Below are 15,961 nucleotides of genomic sequence, written 5' to 3'. Positions count from 1 at the left end.
CATGGGTGTATGTTGGACTTTTTGTCAGCATCCTTTGTGTTTTTAAGGTGAATTTCAGTGCAGAGAGCAGAGAAGGTGTACAACTGTGTGAGCTGTTATTATTGTGTCGTTATCATCATCATCTCACACACACAGACACACAGGCATAGACGCACACACACATACACGCACACACCCCCACAGAAACGAACACACACAGCTCCTCCATTATAGCATGCTCCTGTCTGGAGCACTACAAAGGTCCCGGTGCATGTCGGGTACAATACTCCCTGGTCACCCAGTGCGCATGCCCGACAAAAAAAAAAAAGCTCCATTATTTTTTTTTCTCGGAATCTGTAAGAAAAAAAAACACAGAGGGTAGCTGTGGATCTGGATTACATGGGTCGTTATTATGGTTGTGGGACCACGGCGGACTGGAAGACGCTTTAGGGGAGCTGGGAGCCAGGTGGCGGCCGGGTAGCGGAGCAGCAGCAGCGGGAGCGGAGCGGGACATCCTCCAGTCTTGTCGGGACTCTCCACCATCAAGTAAATTTCAGTCAGTTAGCCGTGTTAGCCTAGCCACTGGGGCTAGCAGCGACAGCCCAGGCGCAGCAAAATGAAGCGTTATTGCCCTTTGTTTTAAACCCGACCGGCAGACGTCGCGCACACGCTGAGGGCTGCTGCTTCTCGCCCGAGTGCGTGATTTGAACGGACGGATTACTTTATTTCGCGGTGATTTATTTTGAAGTATCTGTCCTTTTCAAAACACTCCGCGGCTAGTCCGTTAGCTAACCAGCTAACTCTTGATTCTCCCGCGACCCAGAAAAGCCAGGACTCCAAAACTTCGCCAGCAGGCAGAGAGAGAGAGGCTCGCATGTCCCGCTAACACCGAGGCTAGCTAGCGGCTGTCAGTCAGTCAGTAAGTGAGTGAGTGAGTGAGGCCACGCATGCATTTCCCTGTGCAGCTGTATCGGGCTCTGCTCGGTTCTGGTCACCGTGGCTAACACGCAAGAGTTTCGCATCGGAGTGTTCTGTGCGCCTGACAGCTGTCACGACGAACGCACTATAAAGTGGGGGTAGCCTGCTAGCTGCTATCCTAGCTGCTAGCGTTGCCTCGTAGTTGAGCAGGTACTGTTGTTGCAGAAAGCAGATATGTTCCCCTGAGTTCTGCATCTTAAAGATTTTTATTTCAAGCTGCGTCCATGTTGCTAGCACGCTAGCTTCTTGGGAGGGTAGCTGCTTCATGTTGTAGCTAAAGGTCCAGCAAACTACGGGCCTATCGAAACACACCCTCCCACATGAGAGCAGTCGCAGCTCGTCCTGAACTTGTTTTCTTTTATAACACTGTGATCTCTGTGATGTGAGCACGCTGCCGCTGCCATGACATCATTTGCAGGAAACAGTTTCGAGCGCGAGTTATTTACCCTGCTTCACCCTGACAGATTACATAACCCACCTCCACACTTCTTCTGCAGGCGCTTCATCTTCACCCGAGCCCCTACTCTGATGTGAGCAGGACAAATACGTCTGCAGGAGTCATCCTCCACAGCGAGGAGCAGCCGGGGGAAAGTCCAGGCATCGAGTCAGGTTTTACTGGCAGTCTGTGCGCTTCTCACCCACCAGCATGTACACCGGACAGTGGATCCCCTAGCCAAAACAGATCCTGGCTTCCCAAAGATGACACGGTATGTAAAAAGTGCTTTGTTTGTTTGTTTGTTTTTTACCTTAACTGACCTTAAACTAAAATCGTGTTTTCTTTTAACATGACCACATCCAGTCATACCTTTTATTATCAGAATACGTTTATGTTTCATGATTCTGTTAAATCGATGCAGATTTCATCATAGTGGTTCAATTTATTAATATTTGATCTTTGACATTTACATGTGGTGTTGTTTAAAGAGACGGAAGTGGCATGCAGCTTGTTTTAATCAGTGTTGATATTCCTTAGATATCACTGCAAAGACATGCGTATGGGATCTGAAAATAAACGCGCCTATTTTAAAGCTCTGTAAAAACCTTGGATGCTATATGCAGTAGTAATGGGTCATTACACAATGTCATTGTCTGACTCTATAAGACATCTTTAGCCCATACCTTAAAAAATGAACACATGAAAACATTTAAGACAATGACATTGACTTTGAAAATGAAAAACAAGGATTTGTTCTCAACAGGGTATTTGTAAAGCCCCCACTAACATCTGTCTGCAATGGGAAAGGATACATCAGAATTCCCTCCCGGGTCAGATGACTCTGCAGAACACATGACATTGACAGTGATTGAAAAATGACACCTGGGTCAACGCGCAACTTTCTTCTTAAACTTGGCAGTCTAGAAACTGACTCCACATTTTCTGCTCAGTGTAACAGTGTGCATTAATACTCTGGCCATGAACTGAAAAACAGTTTTTTTACATCTTGGGAACAATGCACAACTGCAATTTTTTTTCTTTTTTATCATGCAAGATGTTTCACTGGCTTGACAACAAGATGAGAGAGCTTCTCAGTATTTTGGTGCATTTTTTACGTCAAACATGACTCATTAAAGGAAAAAAACAGAAAGTCAAACTCCTTTACTGGCAAGGGGAAAGGAGTAATTCTTTTTTTTTTTGTTTCTTTATGTGCATTTCAAGAACCTGTGTACGTGATAATTTTGACGTAAAAGATGTATAACATACCCAAACTCCATCCACCATCATACTGCTTATCTTATGGGGCTCACAGCGTGGGGGAGCTGCAGCCAATATATCCGAACTCTTGTCTCTTAAAGTAATTGAACTTGATTTTACGGTATTGAGTTGGAATGATCTTTTAACAGTAGCTTCCTTTCCAAGGTGCTGGCACACGGCAGCTACGAAATGATGGGAGGCAGTGAGACTGTCAGTGGGGACAAGGATGGTGTCCACGCCACTGCAATACACGTCCCCATCGGCTGGCAGAGGAGAGTGGAGGGCTGGCAGGTGATCTATGTCAGGTGTGTTGGCTCAGTTGAAAGTGTCTGCAAGCGCACTGCACATATTTGTATATTTTCAAACTGGTCAAATGGAAATACACTGCTGAATGAGCTTGATCTTATGTCACAGCGATTTATTTATTGACAAAAAGATATGACAAGGGGACATAGACATGAGATCACATTCACTTACGTGTACTTGGACCAAGTTTGACTAAATTGGTGGTCAAAGGTCAAGGTCAATGTAACATCACAAAACTTGTTTTTGGCTGCAACTCAATAATGAATATGCTCATTAAAACACACTAAAGACATTTTATTTTTCTGGATCGACATGGATATAAATAAGGGCTGCACGATATATCAAAAATATTTTTCCTGTCGTTTTTTCTTTCTTTTTTTTCCGTTCCAAAAACATACAGTAGGGGAACCTTTTAGAGAGGCACTTAAAACACAACATGTTTTACTTTGTGGATGGGCTCAAATACTCATGTCAACAAGATATTTAAACGTGCAGATTCTGGTGTGTGATCAGGTCTGTTACTGAACACTGCTGTGCTTTGGACTTGTCTTTGCTTGTTCACTTTTCTGTTTACTTTGTGTTTGCTGTAACTAATTATTCCTGCCTTCTTCCTGTAGTCCCAGTGGCACTGCCTTGTCCTCTCTGGATGAGGTCAAGACCTATCTGTCGACTGATGGCACCTGCAAATGTGGTCTGGAGTGTCCACTCATCATCCATAAGGTAAGCTTGTAGTATAAAAGTTATAAAGTTGTATTTGTGTGATAACGTAGGAGCCACTCTTGCTCTTTGAATTCAGTTTAAAACACAACTACTGTCATATCAACAAATTACCTTTTAACCTCTTCAAAATCAACTGACCAGTATGTAATAAACATCATGCTTTTTTATTCTGGTATCCTGCAGGTTTTCAACTTCACTGTGGGAGTGAAGGTAAAACAGCACAGCCAGCCTTTAGGCAAAACAGAGCAGGACATGACCAAACTGTGTAACCACCGCAGGAAAGTGGTAGCCATGGCTGCTCTGTGTCGCAGTATGCAGGCCTCCCAGCTGCCCTTCAACAACCTTCATCATGCAGGTAAATCTTGAAGCATTGAGTAACACTTCAGATGAGACACACCAGTACACTCCTGAACCTTTTATATCAAACATTGTTGAATAAAATAGTAAATCAATCGATGCGAATAACTTTTCTATACGAATTACTAAACAGATGCTGATCAGCATCACAAGTAAATTTTAGTTTTTATTTAGTTGTGGATGGAGACTCTCAGTCCACCAGAGTTTAATAATACCTACATTTTTTTCTATCAAAACTGTCTATGGTGGAGTTGCATGTGTTGTACGCACATTAGTAACCTTACATCAATGGTTACATGTACAGTTATACGATTTAGTACTTATTATTTTTACAAGATTATCCTCGGAGGTGAAGTTAAATCAAAGTGAATAACTTTATACATATTTCCCCTTATCCAAATCAGTTCTGTAAGCAATAACTCTTATTCAATTTGCAGTATTATTAATGTACGTCCCCTTTTCACAAAACAGGATCCATTCAGTAATTGTTTGCTCAGATGTGTTGTTGGGAAATTAACAAATACATTTTCATCACAGGCTGTTACACGTGGGTTTAAAAGGGTGTGAATTATTTGACTGAGTGAAAATATTTGGATTACAAAATGTCACCAGTTACTGCAAACTGGTAAGTGTCTTTGAGTTCAGTGTATTTAGAGCTCTACATTACGTATTTTAACATCACACAGACATCCACCAATATAACAATAATTATATTTAAACAGCAAACCTAATTACCATGTACAATTGAGGTACCCAGTTATGTATTGAAAAGGTCCTCCTGCCTAGTAGCTGCTGATCAAAGCTTTTTCTGTGTTAGTCATGCCTTTTAGTGCCTGTATTTGTGCATATATTGGGCATAATAAATCCCCCCCCTTGGTAAGGTGTCATATTGTTTTTAGAGATGGCATGTTCTTACCATGTATACATGATTTATCTCAGTGTACTCTGGCATCCTTCACATCCTCTAAAGACATACAGATTGTGGTTAGAATGATTGGAGACTGAAATTTGTCTGTAGGTGTGAATGTGAGTTGTATGTTTGCCTTCCAATAAGCTTGTGACCTGTCCAGGGTTAATCCTGTCTCTTGCCGAATGTCAGCAGGGATTGGCTCCAGTCCCCCTTACACGCAACACTTGATGGATAAGTGGTTTAGATAATGGAAGGATGGATGATTTTTGACATCTCCTCTGTCCACAGACCTTCATTTTTCTAAATCTACCAGTTGGCAAAAGTTAGTGGTTGTGCTTGGTTGTATTTCTGTAGCACCTTGCACACCAATTACAGCATTAAAGATGTAACATCAGGATGCTCTTCCCAAACACTCACTCGCAGAATATTCATACACAGTAATTAGCCCAGAAGAGTATTTATAATGGATGAGAAAATGACATAACAAGCCTTTCTTGTGTGTGTCTTCACTTTCAGAGGTGAGCAGTCGAGTGGACAGTCGCGATCTTAATGGGATACTCGTGGAGCGGGAAGAAGAGGACCGAAGCCTTTACCATCCCAAACTCCATCCATCCCCTGCTCGACCCCACAACAATTTCCACTCAAATCCCTGTGCCAGCCCTAAATCCTCCCACCAGTTTATTTACCCATATAACGGTTCCAACAATATCCTCCACACAGGCACAAACCCTCATCATCCCTTAGATACCCTGAGAAGGCTTCACCATCCTCCTTCTCTCCTTGCACCTTCCACCTCTTCCTCCACCTCCACATTCCCCTCTTACAGCGCTGCTCAGAGGTCAACCCGCACACCCACACCTCAGAATGTCAGCCAAGGTCAAAGAACACCCAAAACTCCAGAGACCCCTAGTTCTCCTCTACTCGGGTTGCTCTCTTCACCTCCTCCCTCCTCCCCGAAGACCCTTGGTGGAGTAGGAAGAGGAGGACAGACCAACGCTAGTCATCCTCATGGTGTCATCTCGGGGGGCTCCACCCCCTCTCCGTCTCCCTCCCACTCTCCCTCTTTTCATAACATAAACTGTGTTTCTCCTCACCAGCGGACACGCCACCCATCTGCGTCTCCCTCCCCTATCTCTGAGCAGGGTGGAGGCACTACAGCAGCAGCAGTAGAAGGAGGAGGGCAGATGGGAAGTAACTTGTCTCAGAGGAGGAGATCCACCTCTTCCTCTCCACTCTCCCCTCTCCCTGGTGGCTCCCCAAACCCTAGCCCCCATTTCCCGAGGTATAAGCTGGAAGATATCTTGGAGCAGTTTAAGAACTCAGGCAACAGCAGCACTAATAATCACCACCTCCTAAACCCTAATAACCCCTCCTTACTGACCAACCAAAGCGGTAGCAACCTTCATGCTTGCTCCTCGAAGCCTTCTAAGAGTATCTTGAGTCAGACTTCCAGCTCGGGACCACCAGGTTTTGGGTTAAACTCTGCCGGTCCCTCTAGTTTACCTCTGGGGGCATTTTTGAACCACCACAGCCATCAGAGCAAAATGCCACACCCAGCTTCTTTCCCTGCAAGTAGCTTGCTCTCTGCCGCTGCCAAGGCTCAGGTGGCAAACCAGATAACCCAGGGCCAGAGCTCAAATGTGGCCAGCAACGCAGGGAGCTTGAACTCTTCTCTGGACATCTTGAAAGAGGCACAGCAGCAGCAGTCGTCAAAGGTAACTAACAGCACTTTACATAACAGCCACCCTCCCTCCTCCACTGCTTCTAGGTCTCCCCATCCCTCCCTTGCAGCAGCCTCTGCCATCCTCTTTCCTCCATGCCACTCTCTGGCTCAGTCCCTGGCTTCCTCTCTGCCCCACCTGCCTCCCACCGCAGAGCGCAATGCATCGCACAGGAAGAGGCAACGGCGATCTCAGACAGTGCTCAGCATGCTAAGAGACACTCAGCAGCTGGCTAATGGGCCACAGGCGATGTCACCAGGAGAAGCTGCTTCTGCCACAGTTATCAACCTTTCCTCCTCTTCGTCCCCTTCCTCCTTGCACTCCTCCTCCTCTACCTCAACTGTGCAGAACCAGAATGCTGTCATGGATACCCATCATCGTCATCTCCTCCCCGGGCAGATAACCAGGCTCCCTGTTCCTCGACAGACCGCACACCTTCCCAGGCCTCCACGACAAAACGAGCCCCTGGATTTCACTACAGGCCTGACGCCCACACCCCTTGGCTTGGATCCTCCAACCCAGCCTCTGTCTGCTCTGTTGCACCTACTCAGTGTGCAGAATGCACAGACCACAACTACAGTCTCTAACTCTGCTTCTGCTCAGCCAGGATCTATGTCTATTGAAGGAGTTGGACACACTAATAGACAGAGCCCGAGACTGTCACCCACTTCTCCTGCTCATCATTCTAACATCAGGCATTCACAGTCCCCCTCCCAAAGTAATGACACTACTTCTCTGCCGCTCTCTCCTCCTCCCACTTCCCCTCAGTTCAGATCAGCACAGTCTCATTCATACCCACCGTCAACTAAATCAAGTCCCCTACAGAGACATTTTCTTTCTTCAACACTGCTGCCCAACTCAAATGTAGCTTTACCCAACAGCAACAGCCCATCTCTGCGTACGTGCCCAACTCCCTCTGACAAGACTCAACCAACTGAGAGTCACATTCCTACAACAGACTCAGTTTCCCAGGCACCTTTGCAGGAAGCCTCACCAGGGGGCACCATGGGAATGGAGATGGGTAGTAGCACCACATCAACATCAGTGGACCTGACTCACTCTCATGGTTGTGTTTCTATGGCAATATCCACCTCCCCGAAGCCTCTTGATCTTAGCAACCATGTCCTGGCCCTTCTCGCAGCCTCCTCCACCGCTCCACAAGGGGAGGGCAGCTCCTCTGACCGCACCACTGATGTTGAGATGTCTTTCCAAGGAAATCGTGCTACAGGTTAGGATATTCTTTATTCTGCAGTGTATTGCTCCTGCAAATGAAATATAATTTTTTAAAGCATATAGAAGTTAAATTGTTGTTAACAATTTGCAGCATACTGCAAATATACCTATATGGAGACCAAAAATCTGTCATAAATATTTATCTTACAACTTAAGATAAACACAAGGAATGTGTTTGGCTATATGGTCTCCACAGTTAAGTCCTGTTGTTATATAATGGTGGGTTGTCCTTTCTTCTGCAGGGCCAGAGGAGCCTGGATGTGCGGACCCAAAGGTCCCAACAGTAACTAAACCTCCAGCAGCCGTCAGCCCTGGGCTTGCCATCTCCACTCCTCTTGGGGATAATAACAATCCACATACCCCTTCAGCCATGGCAGACTCGACCAGCACCTTACCTCTGGCAGAGGCCTTTCCCTTCATGAACCAAGAGCAGCTTCTTCAACTGCTGTCATCCACAGGAGGATTACCATCCCTCCTGGACCCTACAGTCCTTGCTTCATTGCCCCTAGGGGGAATGTGGTTGGGAGGGCAACATGCCCAGATGCCCCCTGCCAATGCGACACTACAAACACCGGAGCAGCATCAGTTACTGATACAACAACAACAAGAGAGGCAGCAGCAACACCAGGATCAACAACAGAAGCAACAGCAATTAAACAATCCCCTGTTTCCCTTGTTGCCCTTGTTGAGTGGTACCCAAGGGGAGTTGCCTCTGAACCTTTTGGGCTTATTGAACCCCCTCCCACCCCCAGGCTCTACCCCTACCACAGGACAGGAAGCTGATTTTGGGCTAACAGAAAAGTCCAACCTTCAGGCTCTGCTCATGGCCTCATTGTTGCTCGGGCAACAGCAGGCACCATTGATACCTTTGTCTGGGCTGGGTCATTTGAGCCAGGTCAGTTTGGAAGTTCCTCTTCAGCATCCACAGCAGATCCCAACCACATTGGAGGGCCTCACCCTGGATAAAGTCTCTGGCCTCCTTGATCCATCTACCCTACTGGGCCCGGGGCTCTTGGAGGTCGCCCAGGGCCTTCTGCCGATCCCTCCAGGAGCTGAGGGCCTTATCCAAGCCCTGCAGTCTTTGCTCCTCCCTGCCGCTCTTCCTCCTTCCCCTGCAGCCTTCCTGCCCCTCAGCCCTGCCTTGCTCTCCGCTGCCCTGAGCTCTGCTGAGCTCCACCCGCCTCCCCACACCCAGTTAGCTCCTGCACAGCTATCCCAACATACCCAACCTCAGGTAGGCTCCCTTCTCTCCTATAACTCTTTCCTTGGAGCTCCTAGTTTCCCTTAAAGCAACTGTGAGCTACTTCCCTTGCCTGCTTCATTTTTTCTAAACTACATTTAAATGAAGTCCTCCTCTAACAACATTGTTTTTTGTGGTTGCTGAATTGAGTTGTGAATGCACTTATTTCTGGAAAGCTGTCCCGGTCTCTACCTTTTTTTTAATCAGTTTTTTGGGAGGCCTGAAACTGAAATCGTCTTCTGTCCTCTACTCAACTCTCCAGGTATCTACTGATGCTGGTGTTGACACCCTCATACCCCTGTCTCTCCAAGGCAAGGACAACTCCATCCTCCAACAGTTACTTCCCACTTTGCTTAACTCCGCTGTATTAGGTGAGTTGTGCCCACCCTTAGGTAACACTTACTTCTCAAGATTACATTTATTGTGTTAGGAATGACTTATATTAACCACTCTCAGTATAAAAACATGGAACACTGTAGGCTCTTTGTAGTAGTATGATATCACTGAACCTATGAAATGTGTCTACGGTAGGAGATCTCTCTGGTATCGCGGGCCTTCACAACATGATTGGAGCAGGTTCCATCCTCCTGCCCTCAGTCCAAACCTCTGCTTTGGGTATGCCTCTGCTGCAGGGTCCTGATGGGGCCATCAACTTGCTTAACAACATACAGGTAGGTAACTGGTGGATTAAGTGTATATGAAGGCTACTGCCTGAACAGGGATTTTATTGTGGATGAATGCTCTTAGAATATTCAATGATGCTGTGAATTTTTTAACTGATATTTAAGATCAAGATCTGGACAGATGACTCAAATTCTCATTAAAACTGAGCAGTTTATAAAATAGAAAAGTGGCAGAGGTATTGACTGTAACTCGCACTTTAAAATGCTTAATGTTGCCTGTGGCAAGTCTTATCAGCCATTCCTGTTAACAGTTATCAGTATATATATATATATTTATAACCTGCCCCTCTTCACAAGACATTAATTAACAAAGCTAATAATTCAACAATATTCCAATAGCTGCAGGCCAACACAGCCCCTCATATCAAAACTTAATTAACACATTTCATTGTATTTCCTTAAAATACTGGCTTTATTTTGTATTTTTTTTATATAGTTTTCGTTTTAGATTCTATGGTTTCTTTGTTGAGATGTTACATTAACTGATTCCTTTCACTGTTCTGTGACATTCCACCAATTAGGTTCTGAATCTCAGTTTTTTTTAAAGATGTCTGTTCCTTTTAAATTATAATAGCTTCCTCTTTTTTCAAATCTCTCTGGATGTTGGTAGGCAAAGTTGTCTTATGAGCTTTATACATAATTTGCAGAATACTTTAAACTCTATGTAAACTCTATCGACTTCTATCAATGATTATTATGGCTTTTTTTTGTAAAATAAAAACTGAAATGGTATATGTTTTGCTAGCACTTACCCAAACTTCATCACAGTAAGTCAGATATGGAACGATCATTGATTGAACTTGCGTGAGTAAAGAACCTTCACTCGGTAACACCTCTGTACAAGTGATGTGTTGTTTTTTTCAGTCCAGCAACTTGAGGAGAGGGAGAAGTCGTCACTCTAGTGGATTGCATCACATCTACTTTAATTCTATAAATAATTTATTGCTAGAAACCAAATAGCTTTAAGCCAGGTCCTGTTTAGTTTGTAGTTTGTTAGAAAATGTGTGAATGTAATCAGGGCTCATGAAAAACCTGGAAAAGTCATTGAATTTTAAAATATGTTTTTCCAGGCCTGGAAAAGTCATGGAAAAAATAAAATCCCCAAAGTTATGGAAAAGTCATTGAAATTTGTTATATTCATATTTTCATGTCGTTCATTTACGCTGAGTTTTAAATAATTCATATGCTTTTAAAGAAATACGCTCAAAATATAAGCAGGTAACTTGGGTGTGTGTCATTTAAGGTATACTGTATGCCTTGGAATTCTCATTGTTAGTTTAAATACTACATTTTGTCACTTTTTGCGTATACACCGAGATTTCACAAAATGTCATGGAAATCCATTGGTCAAAATGTGTATGAACCCTGATAGTACTTTACAGCTGGTATTTCAATATATAAGGCACCTATTTCACATTTAGGCAAATTAGTATCGGATCCAGTATTTGTACAGTATAGTGCATATGCCAAAGAATTTTGATAATTTGCTTTTCAATTGTTTTCCTTTTGGGTCCTTAAAACGTTTTTGGAAAGTTTGCCTGTCTGAATGAACTTTTTCTTTTTTTGCCCTCCAGCTTAACCTTGCATCACACTCAGAAGGAGAGAAGCCAGTCTCAATGCAGGAAAGACAAAGTCCTGCTCCGCAGGAAGACATTCCCGCCAATCAGATTGCACCTGATATGGTCCACAGACCTGCTCCAGCTCCGCCATCAGCTCCTACCCTTGCCCATGGCCCCACGCCAGCCCCCCAGCGAGAATCTGAGGGAAGGCCTGTTATTGATCCTTACACTTCTTTCATGGACACAATTTATACCTCCTTCCTTCAAGTCAGTGCTAAAGAGCAGGAAGATGGGGCCCACTTGGGGCCATCTGATCCCACTTCACCCTTCTGTGCCTTACCGCCGGTTTCCTTCCCAGTGGAGCACCATACCCCATCCACCCCTGTCCCAACTCTGCCGCAGGCAAGTGCCCCGGTCTCCCTAAGTCCTCGTAGGGCTTGCTCCCTCCGTAACCCAGACCTTTCCCGACTCAGCCTGGAAGCAGCAGCCCATTCCCCTGCTCAGGGGACGCCCAAACCCAGTGAGGACGGGTCTACGTCACCCTTGCACAGGAAGCCAGTCATAGTAGAGGGACATACCCACCCAGAGCCCCCTATGCCACCCATATACTTGGAGGAGGCTAAGACGGACTGTCATGGGCCTGCTGCAGCTGTTTGCCCTTTCGTGGAGGCAGGTGGGGATAGGCAGGGTCGTATTCCCCATTCAGGGTACCTCAGTCCCATGGATGGATGCAGTGTGAGGCCCGGCGAGGAGACAGCTGGGACATTGCTGCACACTGAACAGGGGAGGGTGAGTGTCACGTTCCTCTGTTTTCTTTCAGCTCAGGCACAATTTCATATCACAAATTTGGACTGAAGCATCATCCTGCTGAGACAACAGGATTTGAATGTTTGTATCAACCTCAGACTGTAAAAATAGATGTATTAGTATTGTAACGAATTTGAGAGGCTGCATTTTATATCAGTGATGGATGCTTTCACTATTGGGTTTTTGTAACGGGATTTCTCTTTTCACCTTCTAAGGATCAAGCAGGAACAGTGGGCGGAGCCAGAAGAGGAAGGAAAAGGAAACAAACGTAAGTTCTCTTTTTAATGTTTCATTTCTCAGACATGTAGACAGTGGAATAATCTGAATACATTTATTTTCAGTAGAAATCTGAGATGGACTCACTGAGCAAACACTGTGATCTTCAGTACTTTAGACAATATTTTAGTTTTGCTAATGATTCATTACAACTTGGTCTTATCAACCATATTTGCTGCCATATGTATTGAGTACTAATGTGTTTCTTACTTTGTTTGTTAGGCTACAGAACGTGTTGGAGGACTTCAGAGACATGGATGCAACAGCACTAGAGGAAACCAAGGCTACAGTAAGAGCCAGCTCCCCCTCCGTGCCTCACAGATCTATCAGTTTAATTATCAGCAGTGATGGTTGCCGATCAGCTTTCAAACCTCCAGTTTTAAAATATTCTCCATTTGAGAAAATGTAAGTTAAGATGATCTGGTTTTTAAATTATTTTTATTTTTTCCTGTGTAACAGTACAACTATACCAGCTCAAGGTGCTCTAAAATAATTTGGTACTAGAACTTCTGTGTAAAATACCCAGGTGACACTGGAATTAGATTATAGCATTTCCTTCATCCAAGTTTGATCAAACGTTTGTTTTAAGGTTATTTATATATTATATATCTATATATAATGTTTTTGTTGTTATAATTTCTAATATGTAACTAAATATCATTTAATAATTTCCTACCCTGATCCACCCAGTTATATACTGACTGTTAAGCATTTTAATTTTTTTGATGTAGGACCCCAAACCCCCATCATTTAAAGATTGCTCTTCCATTTTAAAAACACAACCAGGTGCCTATGTTGTCCATGAGCTACTGTAAAGCTTGTCATTATAAATATATTGTAACTGTTATTATCTTTGACCAGTTTCTCTAACTAATTTGATGCATTAGATCCTGAAAAAGTTCCTTAAGAAGGTGTGAGAACCCTGAACTCCCTGTAATGCTCTATTTGCATGTTCGGCCTCTGCTTCTGATATCAGACAATGACAACAAGCTCTTTATAAGCAAGGGAAAGAAAAGCTCGTATATGTCTAGATCAGTAGCTTTGTGGTTAGTTAAATGAGGTGCATCGAGAGATGTGCCTGCTGAAGGAAAGCTCCACTTCGTGCTTGCAGGAAAATACTACTGACTGTCTTCTACTGAAAGGTCATTCAATCGAGCAACACAGGTTAATATCAGAACATTGGTATCCATGTAAACATAGTCACTGTTTTCAAGGTCAAGAATGAAACTTTAATGCCAAAAAGATAGTTCCTAAGAAAAATCCTACAAATGGTGAAAACAAGACGCTGGATCAGCAGCCGGAGGCTCAGAATTCTATATTTACTCTGCTCTGCACTCTAGTCTCAAAACGTTTGCTACAGGGGAATGAGGAGATAAGCCTGACTGACTGTACTCTCTCTCTCTCTCTCGTTCCAGACAGCACTGCTGAAGCCTGAGAGGTCGGTCCGTGGCAGGAGGCGACGAGGCACAAGGTCACAGAGACAGTGATTGGTGGAGGGAGCTGTCAGTCAGCGCTGTGTGCAGCAATCATAGGCAGCCCTCTATCCCCCCCCTCCATTTCTCCACCATCATCACCACTGTTTAGCCCTTTTTCTTATTAATTCAACTGCACTAATATGTTGTTGTCATGTCAACCATTGTTATGGCAACCACTATGAAAAACGCATAGGAGAGAGATCTAGTCTGAAATTAATTTATAAAAAAGTCCCAAGAAAATTGGAGAGAGTTTGTGGATACTTTTTCACTTAGGTCTTCTCTTAGGTCTAGTTCACACAATAATGGTTGCTTGACATTGTAATCAGAGATCTGTTAATTATGGTTGGTGTTAGATTTATGTCAGTGAGAAAATACAAAAAATAACAAACAGTACTGTTTTCTTCTCATCAGTGTGTTACTGTGAGTCAGGATAAAGCCCATCTACTTGAACGATGCTCTCTGTTGAAAGTGTGTGTGTGCACATGTGTGGAAGTGTGTGTGTCTTTTTATGTGTCTTGAGTGTGTGTTGGACAACAGTGCTATTGCTGAGCCCCTCGCTGTCCAATCATGAGTTGAATTCTCGCACACAAGACCCGGTTCGTTAGTGAGGTAAAGAAATGCACAGCAGTTGTATTTCAAAGAATTCATGAAGAAAGAAAGAAAGAAAGAAAGGTGCTGGAAGAATATGAGAAGAACCAGAGTTTTTTGTTTTCCTTCCTCAGGATGAAATAACCTTTGTATGGGCTAAGCCAAGGAAATAATGTGGATCACTATCAGGTTTCAAGTTTACATCGGCCACTTGTCACATGTTGTTTTTCTAATCCTGATTCCACATCTTGTCAAGATTTCCCATAATGGTTTATATATCACTAATAATCTTATGAACTGAGAAAATGTTAATTCTAAATTTGAGGTTTTTTTTGTACAACTGTTTGAATCGTGTCATAACACATTAATTCCCTCACCCTAAAGAGCAGGGAACAAGTGACTCTGAACCCCCCACAGGTTTTGAAGTTTGCAAGGTCCACAACTGAATCTGGAACAATTCAGAAAAAACTTTGAGCATCATTTACTTCACCTTTGTAACCCACTTAAATTTCACATGCTGCGTTACTTGTTGCTGTGAAGAAATACTTGTGGCTGTGGTGTGATGGAGACTATGTAATTATCTGTTGACTTAACACTCACCCAAAACGTTCACCCCCCCAGCCACGAGAAACATGTGTGGAGAGAAAAAAAGAAGGATTTGATTTTGAAACTGAACATGAGCTCAGTTTATAGAAAGAACAGTATGTCTTTGGAGTGTATGAATGAATGTCTGGAAAACGTAAGACGCAGAGAGTGATAATGTCCTACGTGGATCTGTTGAATCCGTGTGTTACTGTGGATTTGGAGTCATATCCTCCCTCTGTCTCATGTCACTGTTTGAACTCTCCTCCACACACTGCCCCGCCCCAAGAGTACTGGCATCACTAGCTGTATTTAAAAAAATAAATGAAAAAAAGAATAAAGAAAAGTGAAAAAGAAAGCAGATTATGCAATTTCTACACTTGGAGATTTGTACATATGTACAGTTAACGTGTTTTATTTTGATTTTATATTGTTAGAGAAAGAGACGAGAAAACAATGAATTGTGAATTTTTCTGGGAATTGTAATTAAGTATTTTTCTCAATCTACCCCTTTGCTTTCAATACTTATGTTTAAAAGACGATTAAATTGTGGACTGTAGCTTTCTTTTTTATATGGGAGTCTTTTTTTATTTAATATTAAACTATTTACAGAAAATGTATCTTGTGTTGACGTCTGTTCAGAAAAGGATGTGAGCAGCTTTATGATGCAGTTTTTTGTATTTATCTGAATTTGCCTATAACTTGAACATTGTTGAAAGGCATCATATTGATGAGATTGTTTACTGTTTGAACAAAATATATGAAGAAATCAGTTTGTAGTAATTGATAGCTTGGAAAGAATAAGACTCCTAGTCTTACATTCTTTAAAATAATCATAAAATTACAGGTATTGC

General features: G+C 43.4%; 1 protein-coding gene across 4 annotated transcripts; it reads left to right on the top strand.

Moving 5' to 3' along the window:
- The first annotated feature begins 321 nt into the window (after nucleotides 1–321).
- On the top strand, nucleotides 322–15,725 carry LOC128442269 (methyl-CpG-binding domain protein 5). 4 transcript variants are annotated; one of them, XM_053424649.1, is made up of 13 exons: nucleotides 322–525; nucleotides 1,455–1,664; nucleotides 2,816–2,955; nucleotides 3,574–3,676; nucleotides 3,860–4,031; nucleotides 5,460–7,892; nucleotides 8,140–9,131; nucleotides 9,400–9,508; nucleotides 9,669–9,808; nucleotides 11,395–12,168; nucleotides 12,402–12,454; nucleotides 12,685–12,751; nucleotides 13,878–15,725. In XM_053424649.1, the coding sequence occupies exons 3-13, from the start codon at nucleotides 2,840–2,842 to the stop codon at nucleotides 13,947–13,949; spliced, it is 5,031 nt and encodes a 1,676-aa protein (XP_053280624.1). In that variant the 5' UTR covers nucleotides 322–525; nucleotides 1,455–1,664; nucleotides 2,816–2,839; the 3' UTR covers nucleotides 13,950–15,725. The 4 variants fall into 4 exon arrangements, with proteins under 4 accessions (XP_053280624.1, XP_053280625.1, XP_053280626.1 ...); XM_053424650.1 differs by lacking the exon at nucleotides 322–525 and adding an exon at nucleotides 573–898; XM_053424651.1 differs by lacking the exon at nucleotides 322–525 and adding an exon at nucleotides 573–902.
- The last annotated feature ends 236 nt before the right edge of the window (nucleotides 15,726–15,961 follow it).

This window comes from Pleuronectes platessa, chromosome 6 (assembly GCF_947347685.1).
Source record: "Pleuronectes platessa chromosome 6, fPlePla1.1, whole genome shotgun sequence".
NCBI lineage: Eukaryota > Metazoa > Chordata > Actinopteri > Pleuronectiformes > Pleuronectidae > Pleuronectes > Pleuronectes platessa.
This window is presented reverse-complemented; position numbering and strand designations above follow the sequence as displayed.